The 13,922-nt window shown below is 41.1% G+C and overlaps 1 protein-coding gene across 4 annotated transcripts in view; it reads left to right on the top strand.

The window, feature by feature from the left end:
• Nucleotides 1-13,922, top strand: part of ENPP2 (ectonucleotide pyrophosphatase/phosphodiesterase 2) — a 66,208-nt gene that overhangs the window by 19,706 nt on the left and 32,580 nt on the right. For all 4 annotated transcript variants that reach the window (XM_026040742.1, XM_026040740.1, XM_026040741.1 and 1 more), the window contains exons 4-8: nucleotides 110-235; nucleotides 2,254-2,314; nucleotides 3,688-3,785; nucleotides 4,725-4,804; nucleotides 5,926-6,045. In XM_026040742.1, coding sequence (XP_025896527.1) covers nucleotides 110-235; nucleotides 2,254-2,314; nucleotides 3,688-3,785; nucleotides 4,725-4,804; nucleotides 5,926-6,045 — 485 coding nt within the window. The remainder of the gene's footprint in view (nucleotides 1-109; nucleotides 236-2,253; nucleotides 2,315-3,687; nucleotides 3,786-4,724; nucleotides 4,805-5,925; nucleotides 6,046-13,922) is intronic.

Below are 13,922 nucleotides of genomic sequence, written 5' to 3'. Positions count from 1 at the left end.
CCATAAAGTTTAGATCCAGCTTTAACGACTAGAGTCATTATGGCTTGAGTGAGTACTTTTTTGTTTTGATTAAAATCTCTCATTCTTGCTTACCCTGTGAATATTTTAGCTCGGGGCTGGGAATGTACCAAGGATCGCTGTGGAGAAACCAGGAATGATGACAATGCTTGTCACTGCTCTGAAGACTGCTTAAGTAGAGGAGATTGTTGTACTAATTACCAAGTCGTTTGCAAAGGTAGGTCTTTGCACTTTCTAAATGTGATAGAAGGCATCCTTATGGGTACAAAGTGTTCTTCTAAAGGAGGACTCCTCTCCTTACTTTGTCTCATTTTTTGAAGGAGGGAAGAATATATGGAGAACTAAACTAACTTTTTGGACTTCAAAAGAGATGGATACTTCCAATCTTCTGATGATTGTATTGCTTCTTCTGATTGTATTTGCCTGCAGAAATGTTGGTGGGAGGAGAAGAGGGTTGGGTGCACAAAGAAGGGTTTAAAGGAGAACACAAAGAAGTTTGGATACACTTGTCTGCATCACAGAGAGAGGAGAGATACCTTAGGATTTTGAAAGAGCTGAGCATTGCTAGATGTTATCTCTGTCTGAAAGGCTTCTTCTCAAATGACTTGGCCCAAAAGTTGAATCTTTTGTTTCTTGTGGGGAATACAAGGACTATGATTCCCAAATGGGTTCCCCCATGGCATAGGCTCCAGGTGGCATGGTCAGGGTGACCATGCCACTGTCCAGACACACTACAGCCACTATATGGCCTGCACCATGTGATGGATGGGCTGTGAAACCTTAATTTTCATCCTGTAGCCTGATATCTTTGAAACATGTCCTACCTTGTATAATGTATGTTCTGGTTCTTAGTGATAAGTCTTAAATAATCTCACTTTTGTAATCTCACTTTTGGATCTCAGCTAGTTGTTAGTCCTTTTTTATTTCAATTGTAGGGGGGGATAAAGTTTGAAATTTTGCCCTTCACACTTCTACTGGTCAACTGCATAAGTTTAGAAGATGGTAATAGTCCAGATCTAGATACTAAAATTGGGCTTTTCTTCTCTGCTTGAGTTTTGCTGTTGGGAATCAAAATGGGAGGTATCAGTAGACTAAATTCCTCCCTTCTCCAAAGAAACCCAAGGCTGAGCCTGCTTAAATGCTGGTAGAGTTCTCAGTTCTTGCATTTTTTGTGTGTGCTCCCTTTTACAAGGGTCAAGACTGAGGAATTCACATGTCTCCTGCTTTCATGTCCATAATCTTTGTTTGATTGGCTAATAACAAATGATCCCTATGACCCTGGCAGTCTGACAGGAATAAGCCTTATGTGAGAACAGTATTTCCTCTTTATTCATGCCTCTGTCTATCTAAGGATAGTGTTTTTTCTTTTTCTTTTCTTTTTTTTTTTTCTTTCTTTTTTTTTTTTGGAAATCTTTCCTCCACTCCTGCCATGGTCAATTAGAATTGCTGTTGGACACATTTCCTGCAGCTCTTTTCTTTGGTGCTTTCTGTTCTACCTTTTTAATTGAACTGCAGTTCCTCTAATAGTGCCAGGTTCAGGAAGTGAGTCTCATTAATTAATAATTTGCTTTTCAGTTGACTTGTGAAAGTGCAGGTGATTATCTGCTCTATATTCAGCATTCAGTAGCACACAAAAAACCCTAAAATAGTTGCTTATACAACATAATTGAAAATAATTTAGCTCTGAAAGAATATTAATGCTTTTGTAGCTGTGTCTGAGTCTCACCTGCTCCTTCCATAAGCTGATCAGCTCTCTAAACCAGCTGGAAGCTATTTAGGGTTGTTTTTCTTCCCAAGAATGAGTTTTGTTTTGTGACTTAAGCCAGCTGCATGAGCTCATGGAGACATCAGAACTAGTGGGAAGGAGGGTAGGAATTCACAGCCAGAAGCAGCACTGCCTTTTTGACAGATCAAAAATAATAATAAAATAAAAATAAATAGATGACCACTGTCTCCAAAGTTTTACCACTGTCTCCTGCAGTCAAAAGGATACCTTTAGCTCCAATTTTAAGGCCTAGTTATAGCAGTGCTGGTCTGAATGTTCTTTGTTAATCAAGTATAAGCAGGTCTCTTATTCAGCATTGTACAAGAGACCTCATCATTATTCACTGAGGGTATGAAAGATGGTCCATTAACTGGAAATAGACTTATTTAATTTTATTTTTAAATATTCTGTAAAACCTATAGCTGTGTCCATAGAATTTTTTTAAAACAATGATGTGATTTTCCTGATAGGGGAAACTCACTGGGTAGATGATGATTGCGAAGAAATAAAGACTCCTGAATGTCCAGCAGGGTAAGTGTTTTGCATGCAACCTCAAAGCAAGTTTAACAAAGTCCTGTGCTCTACTCTGGGCCTTTGAGCGTAGAATTTCTTTGCTGGCCTTGCAGTTTCTTTGCTGAACAGCTGTGGGTTTGTTGCAGTCCTTTGTTTTTCTGTGTTTTGTTTTGGATATTGTAATTATCCATTTATAACTCATTTCCCATTAAAGTTCTGGATGAGCAGTGATGTGTGATACATGGGCTTGAACTCTAATCTTTCATCACTTGCTGGTGAAAAGTATCTTCCTGCCCCACTTCCCAGGTACCCAGCTTCCTTAAATCAATGGAAATGTTTTTCTCATTTCAATAAAATTTAGATTGAGCCGCTTGTGAGCACAGTTCAGAGCTATTTTACTGTGTGAGAGGCTTTGGCCTTGATTTACTGAGGTACTCAAGCATGTGAATAACTTGAATAACGTAAGTATTTTTGAAGCCAATTGGCTTGCAGTTATCCTTGATGTTAAGTACTTACTAAGGTGCTGTGCCATGCCCCAGCTCAGRCTGCGTGGTGAGGAGCCAGGTTGGAGGAGGCAGGAGCACCAGTCTTGTGGTGACTCCAACGATGGCTTATCCACCAGCGAGCAACTAACCTCAAATGCCCCAGTGTGTCCTGGGCACATCTGTGCTTCGCTGGGCTCGGTTCCTCATACAAATAGTAATGAAAGCAGAATAAGATAATRCGGAATATGGTAATCTCTAGTATGGGAGAACAGGCTCTGCCCATAGAGCAGACATARGGCAGCAGAGGTTACAGGCTGCGCAGGGAGGTTGTGGAGTCTCCTTCTCTGGAGGTCTCCAAACCGGCCTGGATGCCGCCCTGTGCCCCGTGCTCTGGGTGTCCCTGCTGGAGCAGGGGGTTGRACTACATGATCTCTAGAGGTCCCTTCCAACCTCAACCATCCTGGGATTCTGTAACAGAGCAGAGGTAAAACACCACGTTTTGTGTGCATGGAGTGAAGACCAGAAGACATGAAGTAGAATATTTTAAAAACAAATTGTGTGCTAGGTTGAGTACTCCCACTTACTCATCTTTTTTTTTCCTCAACCTCCTTCTATAAGCACTTGGCTTTATTGGCTGTACACTTTTAGCTTCCATCCCCTTTCAGGGAGGATGTTTTTTTTGTTGGAGTTCAGCCTCTTGACTGACCACAGCTGAACCCTGGATACCACTAAACATGAATATTAGTAGTTTATGTAGATCTGTTACGTAAGCAAAAAAATTACAGACATATAGCACTTGCAGTATCTGTTCTTTATATTCTCAGGGSTTGCTATAAGCATGTGGAAATAAAAAAAATAAATCATTTTGAAATGCTGCCCTCACAGTCCTTCTGGTTTTGCTTCTAGCTTTGTTCGTCCTCCTTTGATCATCTTCTCTGTTGATGGTTTCCGTGCGTCATATATGAAGAAAGGGAACAAGGTCATGCCCAATATTGAAAAACTGAGTAAGTACATGTGTTTCCTTATAGTGAACACAGGGTCACCTCTTGCAGCCCAGTTGTTCTGGTGGTTTGTTTAGGACCAAACGTCATTGTGGTGCTGGCTGGAAAAAGAGCTGAAAACAGGGCCCTTCTGCCTCAGATTAAAAGATTAAATCTTTTTCTTTCCCATGAAAGTTGGTTTAGCTGGCATCTACTCATGGCTGAGAGCTTGAAGGGCAATCAGAGTGGGAAGAGAGCTGCTTCCTTTGGGAATGCTGCTCAGGGCAGGTAAAGTCAACTTTTAGTCAGAGAAGAAATCAATCTCCAGTACATGGTATGTACCATACACTCTTAYAGTCTGGTGGGGAGATGACCCCACATTTTCCATTTGAGTTGGAGATGAGAACATTAAAGGTAAGAAGTTTTTGCAGGAACCCAAGTGCGCTGTGTGTTTGAGCTTCCCAGGCTGACACAGTAGTTTGTGCATGTGCCCCTACTCTTAAAAGGTGATTTTTCCAGTACTATGTGCTGGCCCTTGTTTTTGTGTAGCCATCAGGGCAGCTGTGGCCCAAGCCTGTTGTGAAACTGAAGCTTTGCTGCATTTGTCACTTAAAATTCGTCTGTTTTTCTTTTGCTCTTTTATTTAATAGCAAGATACTTATAATCGCTTTGGATCTGGAAAGAGGCTGATGCAAAAGGAAGAACTCTATGGAAACTCAGTTGGTTTCCTTCAGCTGYGTTATAATTTTAGTTGGGATCTGTAAAGCACAAAGAGTGCCCGAGGGCCCTGTCCTGTGGGAAGACTGACCACTGTCATAGTGCAGGGTGTTCCTTTGACTTGGTTAAAATTTAACCCATTTCTGCAGTTTACTTCTGCTGTAAGCAAATGACATGTTTTATTTTTGTTTTCAGTGCATGCTGGCTTCACATCCTAATGTTTGCCTTCACTATTGACTTTTTCAGGATCTTGTGGCACACATTCTCCTTATATGAGACCTGTATACCCGACAAAAACCTTCCCCAACCTGTACACCCTTGCCACTGTAAGTCTCTGGGAAGCATTTTTCCTTTTTTGATGATAAAAGTGTGGATTTCTTTTTTAAATTAAAACTACTTGGCTGTCCAACCTGTTCTGCTGTCAGTTAGATATTATACAGATATTATATAAGTATTTTCCTGAACATTTTGAAGTTCTCCGATAAAGTATATCTCACCACTCTGCACCATGTTACAKCTTCCTTGTGCTTTCTCAGGCCTGCTTTTGCTGTTGTTTGTACTGCTGTGTAATTATAGGTCACAGATTTTCTAGGGGGGTAAAAAAAGAGAAGTGCAACCAGCAGAATACAACCAGCAGTTGTTCATCTGCTGGAGTGGCTGCAGCCACTGGGGCTGCCCTAGCAGCCAGGGTCACTTCTTACAGCTCCTGCATATGTCTGGATACCCTGGTGGCAATGCTCAATTCCTCTTTCTTTTTCTTTTTCCTTTTTTTTTTTTTTTTTTTTTTCCTTCTTTCCTTGTTGGCTGCAGCCTTTGCACAAATTTTAACAGGGAAGAGAAATGAGAAATAAATAGTTGGGGACTGGGGACGGGAGGGGGCTGAGGGCCAGGATCAGGATAAAAGGACAGGATAAAAGTAGCCTCTTATATCACCTTTAATGCTGGTGAAATTGTGCAGTGTAGCTCTGGCTCTGGGTGATTTGCCTCAGTTTCTTCTTGGGAATAACCCTTATCTCATGAGGCTCTGGTGAAGATAAAACTTTATAAAATGGAAATGTTCAGTATTACTCTTGCCACCAAAGAATGAATTACTGTTTCTAGAAAGGGTATTCATGGAGAGAAACTGAAACTTCAAATCAATCTCCTTTTCATAAATTTTTGCTTACTTTAGATGGCTCTGAACAAACTTTATCCAGTGTGAAAATACTTTAAAGTATCCAGTAATGGGAGCTTTTGTGCTTCTTAACACAATTCAATCATCTCCTACTGCTTTAATTCCTAGTCAGTTTTAAATGTGCTTATCTTAAAATGAAAATATTTTCTGGCATGCAGTTACCAATTTTTAGGATACCTATTTTAACATAATTTAGTGGTATTTGTGGATAGCTATGGAGAACTGGATTTGTGTGCATTAGTGTTTTACTAATTAATCTCCTTCTGCACAAAGGGACTCTATCCTGAATCACATGGAATCGTTGGCAATTCGATGTATGACCCAGTGTTTGATGCCAGCTTCAATCTTCGAGGGCGAGAGAAATTCAATCACAGATGGTGGGGAGGTCAACCCGTAAGTTTCAGATTCCCTCCTCCTCCTCCTCCTCCTCCTCCCTCCCTCCTTCCTCCCCTCCCCCTGTGCTGTGGAACATAGCCAATAATAATAATTAAAAAAATACATCTGTGAACAATTTGTACCTAATCTCCCCACAGCTGGCCCTGTGTCTATCATTTTAATGTAACATTTTGAGTTGACTTTTTCTTTTCAGAATAATAAAACCATTGATTATGGAAGGGTGCTTGCGTTGATAAGTATAAATTAGATGTGGTTAGGAAAAAACCCTCACTTTAGGCAGCAGTTTAACACGAATTACTATATTTTTGTCATCGTGGCATAATGTTTCCTTTTCATTATGGGTTTCCCAGGTTTTCGTCCTAGCAATGTTCTTGTGGCAGCTGGAGTATTAATGTTCTGTCAGAGCAGCGTGGCACAGCTTCATAATTATAATTTGTGAGGCCCACAAGTGATCACTGTTACCCAACTTGCTGTAGAAGCTGTAGAAGTTCGTGAATTAATTTCTGCTTTGAAGCCAGCAGCAATGGTTGAACTAGATGCTGTCTCACATAACGGTGTGGGGAGTTGGTTGTTTCCTGTCCTTGAATCCTTATTCTGGGCAAGTACATGGTGCCCTTCAAAGCATCCTGCCTTACTATAACTAAGAAGGTCCCTGTGCTTCCGCTGCATTTTCTCCTCTTGGTTCTATGGTGGCTTCATTTAAAGTACCAGTGAAAGTGGGTTTAAATTAAACTATTAGATTTTACATGCTAAGATGCAAGCATTTCATTGAATTGATAGTTCTTTAGTTCTCTTTAGTGGAGAGTTGTTTAAAAAAAAAACCAACCAAGTAACCCTGCAAGAAAGGTGATGGATGTGGGGGAATCAGGAAGGGATTGGGAATGCCACAAGTTGTCAGAGCTCTTTGCTGACGGTCCTGGGTCAGCCCCCAAACCCTATCTTAGTCCCAAGAGACTAAATAGAGTTACCCAGATGGTTTGGGGCTTATTAGGCTGATGTGTGCTATTTGTGTGTGTTTATAGTCTGCAACAAATGCAAATCAAGACAATTTAGAGTTACAGAACAGATATGTGACCAGCAGATGTATCTGGCTATAGCTGAACCAGAATGAGATATTTGCTCTCTTGTCAACTTCTCAGTGTAACAGTGAATGTAGTCACTGCCTTACCCAACTGTGACCTGGGTTAGCTTTTAACATGGCTTGTTTGGACAGGACAGGGTGAGGAAATGTGCTTTGCTGTCCTGGTAGACATGAGCAAAGGAGAGGGAGGACTGAGGACACATGCAGTGAGAGGGCAGCAGGAGGTAACTTCTTCATCTGTCCCACGTGCAGCCACAGCTCCTTGCAAGCCAGTCCCTGTTTTGCAGTCCTCTGCTTAAATACAGAGCTTACAGGCAATTGTGGCTCAGCAGCTAAGTGATTTTCTAATTAGCTGTAACTTAATTATGCATTGCTAATTTTATTGTTTATCCTATCTTAATCAAAATTAAGTCAGAGTTAGTTTCTCTGTTGGGGACTCAAAATGCCTCTAATTGTAAACAACACTATTTTAGAATTCCCACACCCACCCAGTAGAAACATCTGTGTTGTTCCAGAGCGTAGAAGTTGCAAYGGGTTGTAAACAGGGGTCATGAAAAATGTCAGCAGAGAAGAGCTGAGGGAAGCTGTGCAAAAGTGGATCATCACAAGCCAAACATGATTCTCAGCGTAYAGTGGGTAGTGCTGCATGCACAAGTACGGGTGATAAAAGAGCTGCTTTGGAGAAATGTTAAAAAAATATGTAATAAACTGGGAATGTCTTTGGAGAATAGGAAACATGCATAGGGGAGGAAAGGAATTCAGGCCCAGATACCTGCAAACTTACAGGGAAATCTATAGCCTTGACAAATCTGATAAAGTTGACATCGTAGCTGGTGGTAGTGGAAGGTGGTAGATCTCTTGCAGAAATATTATGATGTGAATGYTCCTCCTCCTGCTTATGGAGGAGCTGCACATTTTGCACAATTTCACTAGTAAAGTCAAGAAAATGTCAGGATGAGCATTAAAACTGAAAGGACAGGTTCGTTCTGATGAAGAAGAAAACCTCTCTGTCTGCATATGGTTTGGACACATTCCCAAGGCCTTTAAATAATTCTCTTTAAATACTACAGTGGTTGACAAAGATAACTGAGTAGTCAAAGATGAGAAAGGAAAATTGAGTGGGGGTGGGAAGCAAAACCTTGGCTAGTGTTTTACARGAACATTTATTTGGATGGCTTCTTTTATGTCTTGAGTCTGAAGCTGAAGTACTAGGACAACTTCAGCATGGTGCTTGGTTAGGAACTGTGACCTAAAGCTGGTCACAGGAATTTCTCCAGGAAAGGAGTAAAAATGTCTAGCATCTCCAGCATTACCAAAGGGCTAAAACTGGCTGGAAGAGAATGTCATTTAATGGTGATCATTTCTGAAATACTTGCCTGCTCATGGAAACTGGTCTATTGTATCTTTGACAATTTTTTTTGATTACTTGTACATAGCYAGCACCTTGCTGGGAAACATCCAGGCTGCCATGGGACATCAGTGGGATTTGGCAGATGAGTAGCTGAGTGTTTCCACATCAGGAGTTATGAGAAATTAATTTTAAGAGCATTAAGAAAAGCAGAAGGGGGGAGAGGGTAGTTTGGAAGGATTTCAAGGCATTCTGACTGATTACATGACCTCCTGAGACCTAGATTTGTGGCTTAGCATATTAAATGGTGGTTTAAAACAGAAGTTTTAAACCTTGTGTTTTAAAACAAAAATGTTTGACAGTATGCATATGCATAACCTCCCATTATCATTACTTTTCTACATCATCTCACCTCTCTGTTTTTCATGACACAGAGACTGTTTCCTCCATGCAAATTTAAACACTTAAGTGAACAGCCAAAATGAGGCCGCCCGCTGCCTAGACATGTTTTTCCATCTCTTTCCATTTGTGGCATCTTAAATATTTTCTAATTAGTAATTTGATGCAGTGAGCTTAAGTTTACTGATGATATGTTGCTTGTCTTAATGACCTTTCATGATCCTTGGAAATAACCTGTTGGCCCTCCTGAAAACAGAGTATGACAGGTATAAAACCACTATCCAGTAATTAATGAAGACAGAGGCTCCCTCGGCAGCGCTGCCTTCTGGGGGTCTGAATTTGCCTACAAAGACACCTCTTCTCACTATGAGAAATATATTTTAGTACTGAGCATTGTTTGGGGAACATTTTATGAAGCTTTGTCCACTAGTAGCCATTTTAAGTGAAAATGACTCTCCAAAAAGACTCAGTTTGAGATACGGAACTGAGCGTTACAAAAGAGACATCATGTTCCTAAGCAAGGGACATATGTCATGTCATAAAGCTGTTTTTATAGTCTCCAGAGGCTGGACCTCATTGCTACACATCTTAACTGTATATTCCTAATGCTTATCTGAACTTCACATTCCCTATCAGAGCTATTGTTGGCATAAAAACAATCGTTTCGCTGCTCAGATAATTTGAATTTTGTTTCTTCGGACTYTGAGGGTCACAGATGGGACGTCCTGTGTTGATCGTCCTTGCCTGGCCGACTGCGGTGTAGTTACAGCTGAGGAGGAGGAGGAAGGGCTCTGCAGAAAGCTGTGACCTGCCTTTGCATCCTGAGCTTTCATCATGTTTTGCTGCTACTTTGTCATCAGTAGAAGGAAGAAGGTTGTTGAGGGAAGAAGGGAGATGTGTCTGCCAATTTTGAGCTTTGTGAGAAGGGTTTCTTTTCCTTCACTTGAACTATGTGAAAGAAATGGGGCTCTGTGATTCTGTTGTATTAATTAAAAAGCTTCTTGAACCAAAATTTTCTGTTTCGGGCAGAAGAGTAAACCTGAGGCGCTCCAACCAGCTGGGGTTGCGTTCTTCACTGATGATTAAAAGCAGAGAATCACAGAACGTTTAAGATTGGAAGGGACCTTTAGAGATCATCTAGTCCAACCCCCTGCTCCAGCAGGGACACCCAGAGCACGGGGCACAGGGCGGCATCCGGGTGGGTTTGGAAGATCCTCAGAGAAGGAGACTCCACAACCTCCCTGGGCAGCCTGTTCCAGGGCTCTGTCACCCTCACAGGAAAGAAGTTCTTCCTCAYGTGCAGATGGAACTGCCTGTGTTTCAACTTACACCCATTGCCCCTTGTCCCATCATTGGCCACCACCGAGAAGAGCTTGGCCCCTTCCTCCCTACATTCCCCTTTCATGAACTTATATGTTAATCATATCCCCTCTCAGCCTTCTCTTTTCCAAGCTAAACAGGCCCAACTCGGTCTCTCAAAAGCTAGCACTCTTTGTCCCTGCTGTCTCCATTTGAAGCTGCCTCACTTGATTTTTSTCTGTAATATCTATATGCAAACACGTCTTGTTTAGGAGGTACAAGAAGACAGGGAGAACTTGGAGCTTGCAGGTTCCTCACAGCATGGCCACACAAAGTGTGCTTCCACTCATTAACAAAGGAGATGAGTTATAGTCATGCAGACAGGGTATAAAAGTTGTAATAATTCAAACAAGAGGATGTGTTTGGTGTGCACGTAGCAAATCATAGTTCCTGGGACACTTGCCAGTGTACTAGAGTTGAATCTGTGGTCCCATAATTTAACAGGGTTTTCTGTGTTGGAAAAGTTGGGTAATCCCTCATGCTTGTGACTTGATGTGAGTAAAGATTGGTTAAAATTTTAATTTTTTTATATCTCTTACTTTCTCCACTGCTTAAGCAAATGCATTCAGAAATAYAGCCTTTGCATTGCTTGCAAGATAATAAAGTCTTGTCCCAGAGGCAAAATAGGTTGACATGGTTAAAAAGCTTACTATACAATTCTAACATATTAACAGTTAAATCCAATTTATTTACATATGGCAAATAAATTACATAAGCTCACAAATGGTATTGACCTTGCAATGCCCAACACAGCAGATTTTATGGTAAGTGACCTGAACAGATGTGATCAACGACAGAGGCTAGTATAACACATTACACTTGCATGCACAGTACTGGAACATCTTGGATTAATTAACTTATAGACTGTGACTCTAACCAACAGAGATGAAATGGAATAATAACCCTTACTCCTGTCTTAATTTCTGTTGTTCTGGATAGTTAAGGCTGAGAGAGCATCAGCTACATCTTCTTTTTCTCTCAGTATGTTAGCTCGGAAGAGATGACTTGCTGTATTGTGCAAGGAAAAAAAATTTTCGAAGACTGAAAGATGTTACTTCAAGGCTGAGCTGTGTGCTTTTCTGCTAGGATTTCTGTGCTATGGATGAAGAGAACAAGGAAACTTATGTGCTCACATCACCTACTCCAGCTGTCAATCTTTTGTCTAATTGTGCTAAGTGATAAAAGAGATGGATAATAAAGCAGAGCATCTGAGGCTGCTGCTGCTGGATTCACCGGTGATAACTGTCACAGCTGTAACACACTGGGAAATTGTTTTAAAGTATTTTTAATGTGAATAGAAAAGCCTGACATGCAGAACTGCTCTTACTTCTCTGAATGAAGATGCCTTTGCAAGCATTTAGTTGTGTGTAGTGCCTTTAGGTACAATGAATTGTGCTTAATTTTCTTATTTTGATTTGAAATAAACCAAGCTCCCCACTCTATTTTTAAGCTCTAATAGCATTTTATTATAGTCCTGAGTTAGGAGTCAATGCAGGTTAACCTCTCTGACGTAGGGGTCAGATATGGACCATGTGTTTTGCTGGTCTTTGACTTGAAAAGATCTTTGTCTTAGTTGCAGAGCTTATTTCAAGGCCAGCAGATGTGTCCTCATCCCAGCGTTTAATACAAATATAAATTGCAGTTTTCCTGAAGTGGATTTCTTGGAAGCAGGGAGGCTGCTGTTTTCCCTATCTGGCTGCCTTTGGAAGAGGGAGTCCAGCTTTCTCCTCACTTCTGCCTGTTTAGAGCTGATCCAAAGGAGGTACTAGGAGTGTGCAAGGAAGGATGATCCYGGTTTTCCTTGCCCTGAGGACATTGTCAGGCCTTGCAGCTGGATATAGGAACAGCTCTTCAAGGCCTTAGTTTAAAACAGAGAAGCTTTCTCTCTGCAAGTTTGTCTCTTGCCCTATCCTGAACTTGGTACTGTGAGAGCTTTGCAGAAGTTTTCTGGAACCAGTGTCCTGTGAGGAGGACTGGTTAAATCTGCTGCATCTCTGGCTTTGCACAGGTGGGAAGTGGATGGCGTCACCTCCTGCTCAGGATGGCAGTCATGCAGATTTCGTTTGGCATCCATAAAGCAGGCTGTGTGCTGGACCAGAATAAAAAGTAGCTACCAACTTCTTGGCCAGAGTGAAACTGTCTTTTGGAACAAGTTTTTTAATTGGATAATTTCACCAGGGCTACGAGGCAGGAGCTGAGCGGGACAAGTTGAGCTGCTGCATGTGGAAAGAGTCTGGTCTCATTTGGCCTCTCCGAGACAGATSAGACTGCTTGGATCTGTGCAGCCCATAGTCCTAGAAAGCTAAATGAGAGTTAACAGATGGTAAAATCCAGATACTAAATTCCCTGAACTTCAGTTGTTGGTAGCAACCCAAAGATATCTGCAAAATTATTTAAACTTTGCAGGAACACAGACACTTGCAAAGAAAAATAAATCTGTTGCGGATCAGCAGGGATCATAGTTTTCCAAATACAGTAAGACCAAAGAGCAAGACAGGAGTGGAGCTCATGCTGGATTTGAGTTTGACCTCTCAGGCTCTCTGCTACAAGGGGTCTCTACTCTAGGGGTGTATCTGCAGCTATAAGTGTGCTTGTCACCTGGGTAGTCCAAGAGCAACTAGTGAATAAGGACAAGCAGATCTGTTTGTAGTCCATACCTCCATGCAAGACTGGGACTACCCACTTTGGAGGATGATGCTGGGGAACTCCTTGTCTAGTGTGAGCCTAAACCAGTAYAAACCACCCCTGAAACTGGACTCTTGTCTGGAAACCCCTGAAAACCAAAAGCTGCATATCCCTGGCCATTCCCATCCCTATTGTTGCTGCTTTTATTTAGTAAGCCACCATGCCTGTAAAGCTACTAAGGGTGTATTCCTCCCTAGAAAAGAGGATATAGTGCTGAAAACTTGGAAAGAGAGAAAGACAAATATTCTTTTATAACTTTGATTTCGATATAATTAGATTAAGTTGAGTAAAATTTGGAAGAACTGAGGATGATGCAGAGAACAGGTATGTCTAGGGGACATGTGGACTGAAGGGCAAAGATACCCATTTTTTTTCATGAATATAACATTTTCCAGATATAACTACCATTTAGWATAGACTCAATGTGGAAATGTTCTTTCATCAGATTGTGCCAAATTTGCTTCAGTTAAAGCCAACATGTGAAAAATGGCATACAAATAATGCAAGCCCAGATGACCGTTTTAAATATCYCCTTCAGCCAAGTAATAGTGGTCTTGAATGTACTTTTGAGCTGCTGATTTAAAGTAAACCAGGAATGTTGCTATTACCAAGTAAGCAAACTATGTTTTGGCTTAAAGTGTCATGAAAGAGATGAAATGGAGTATGCATAAATAATGTACATGGGAAAGAAATAACCTAGCTATATATACAATACTGTCCTTTAAGCCATTATTTCTTAAATGGCTTTTGAAATAAGTTCTTTGCAAAATAAATTTAGTTCTGTCATGGCATAAATTCATATTGCATACTTACCTAAATCTTGGGGCTTCCAGATTTTTGATCATTCTCACTCCCTTGCCGTGTGTGTGTGTGTGTGTGTGTGTGTGTGTATAAATAGAGAGAGAAGGATAATGAGGCTAGCCAGAGGTATGAAATGACTTTCATTAAAGAAAGATCAAACAAACCAAGGCTGCTGTAGCTTGAAAAGGAATAAGTAGAGAA

This window comes from Nothoprocta perdicaria, unplaced genomic scaffold (genome assembly GCF_003342845.1).
Source record: "Nothoprocta perdicaria isolate Ctin4 unplaced genomic scaffold, notPer1 scaffold_263, whole genome shotgun sequence".
In the NCBI taxonomy this organism is placed as follows: domain Eukaryota; kingdom Metazoa; phylum Chordata; class Aves; order Tinamiformes; family Tinamidae; genus Nothoprocta; species Nothoprocta perdicaria.
The sequence above is the reverse complement of the archived record's forward strand: the minus strand, read 5'-3'. Positions and strand labels throughout refer to the sequence as shown.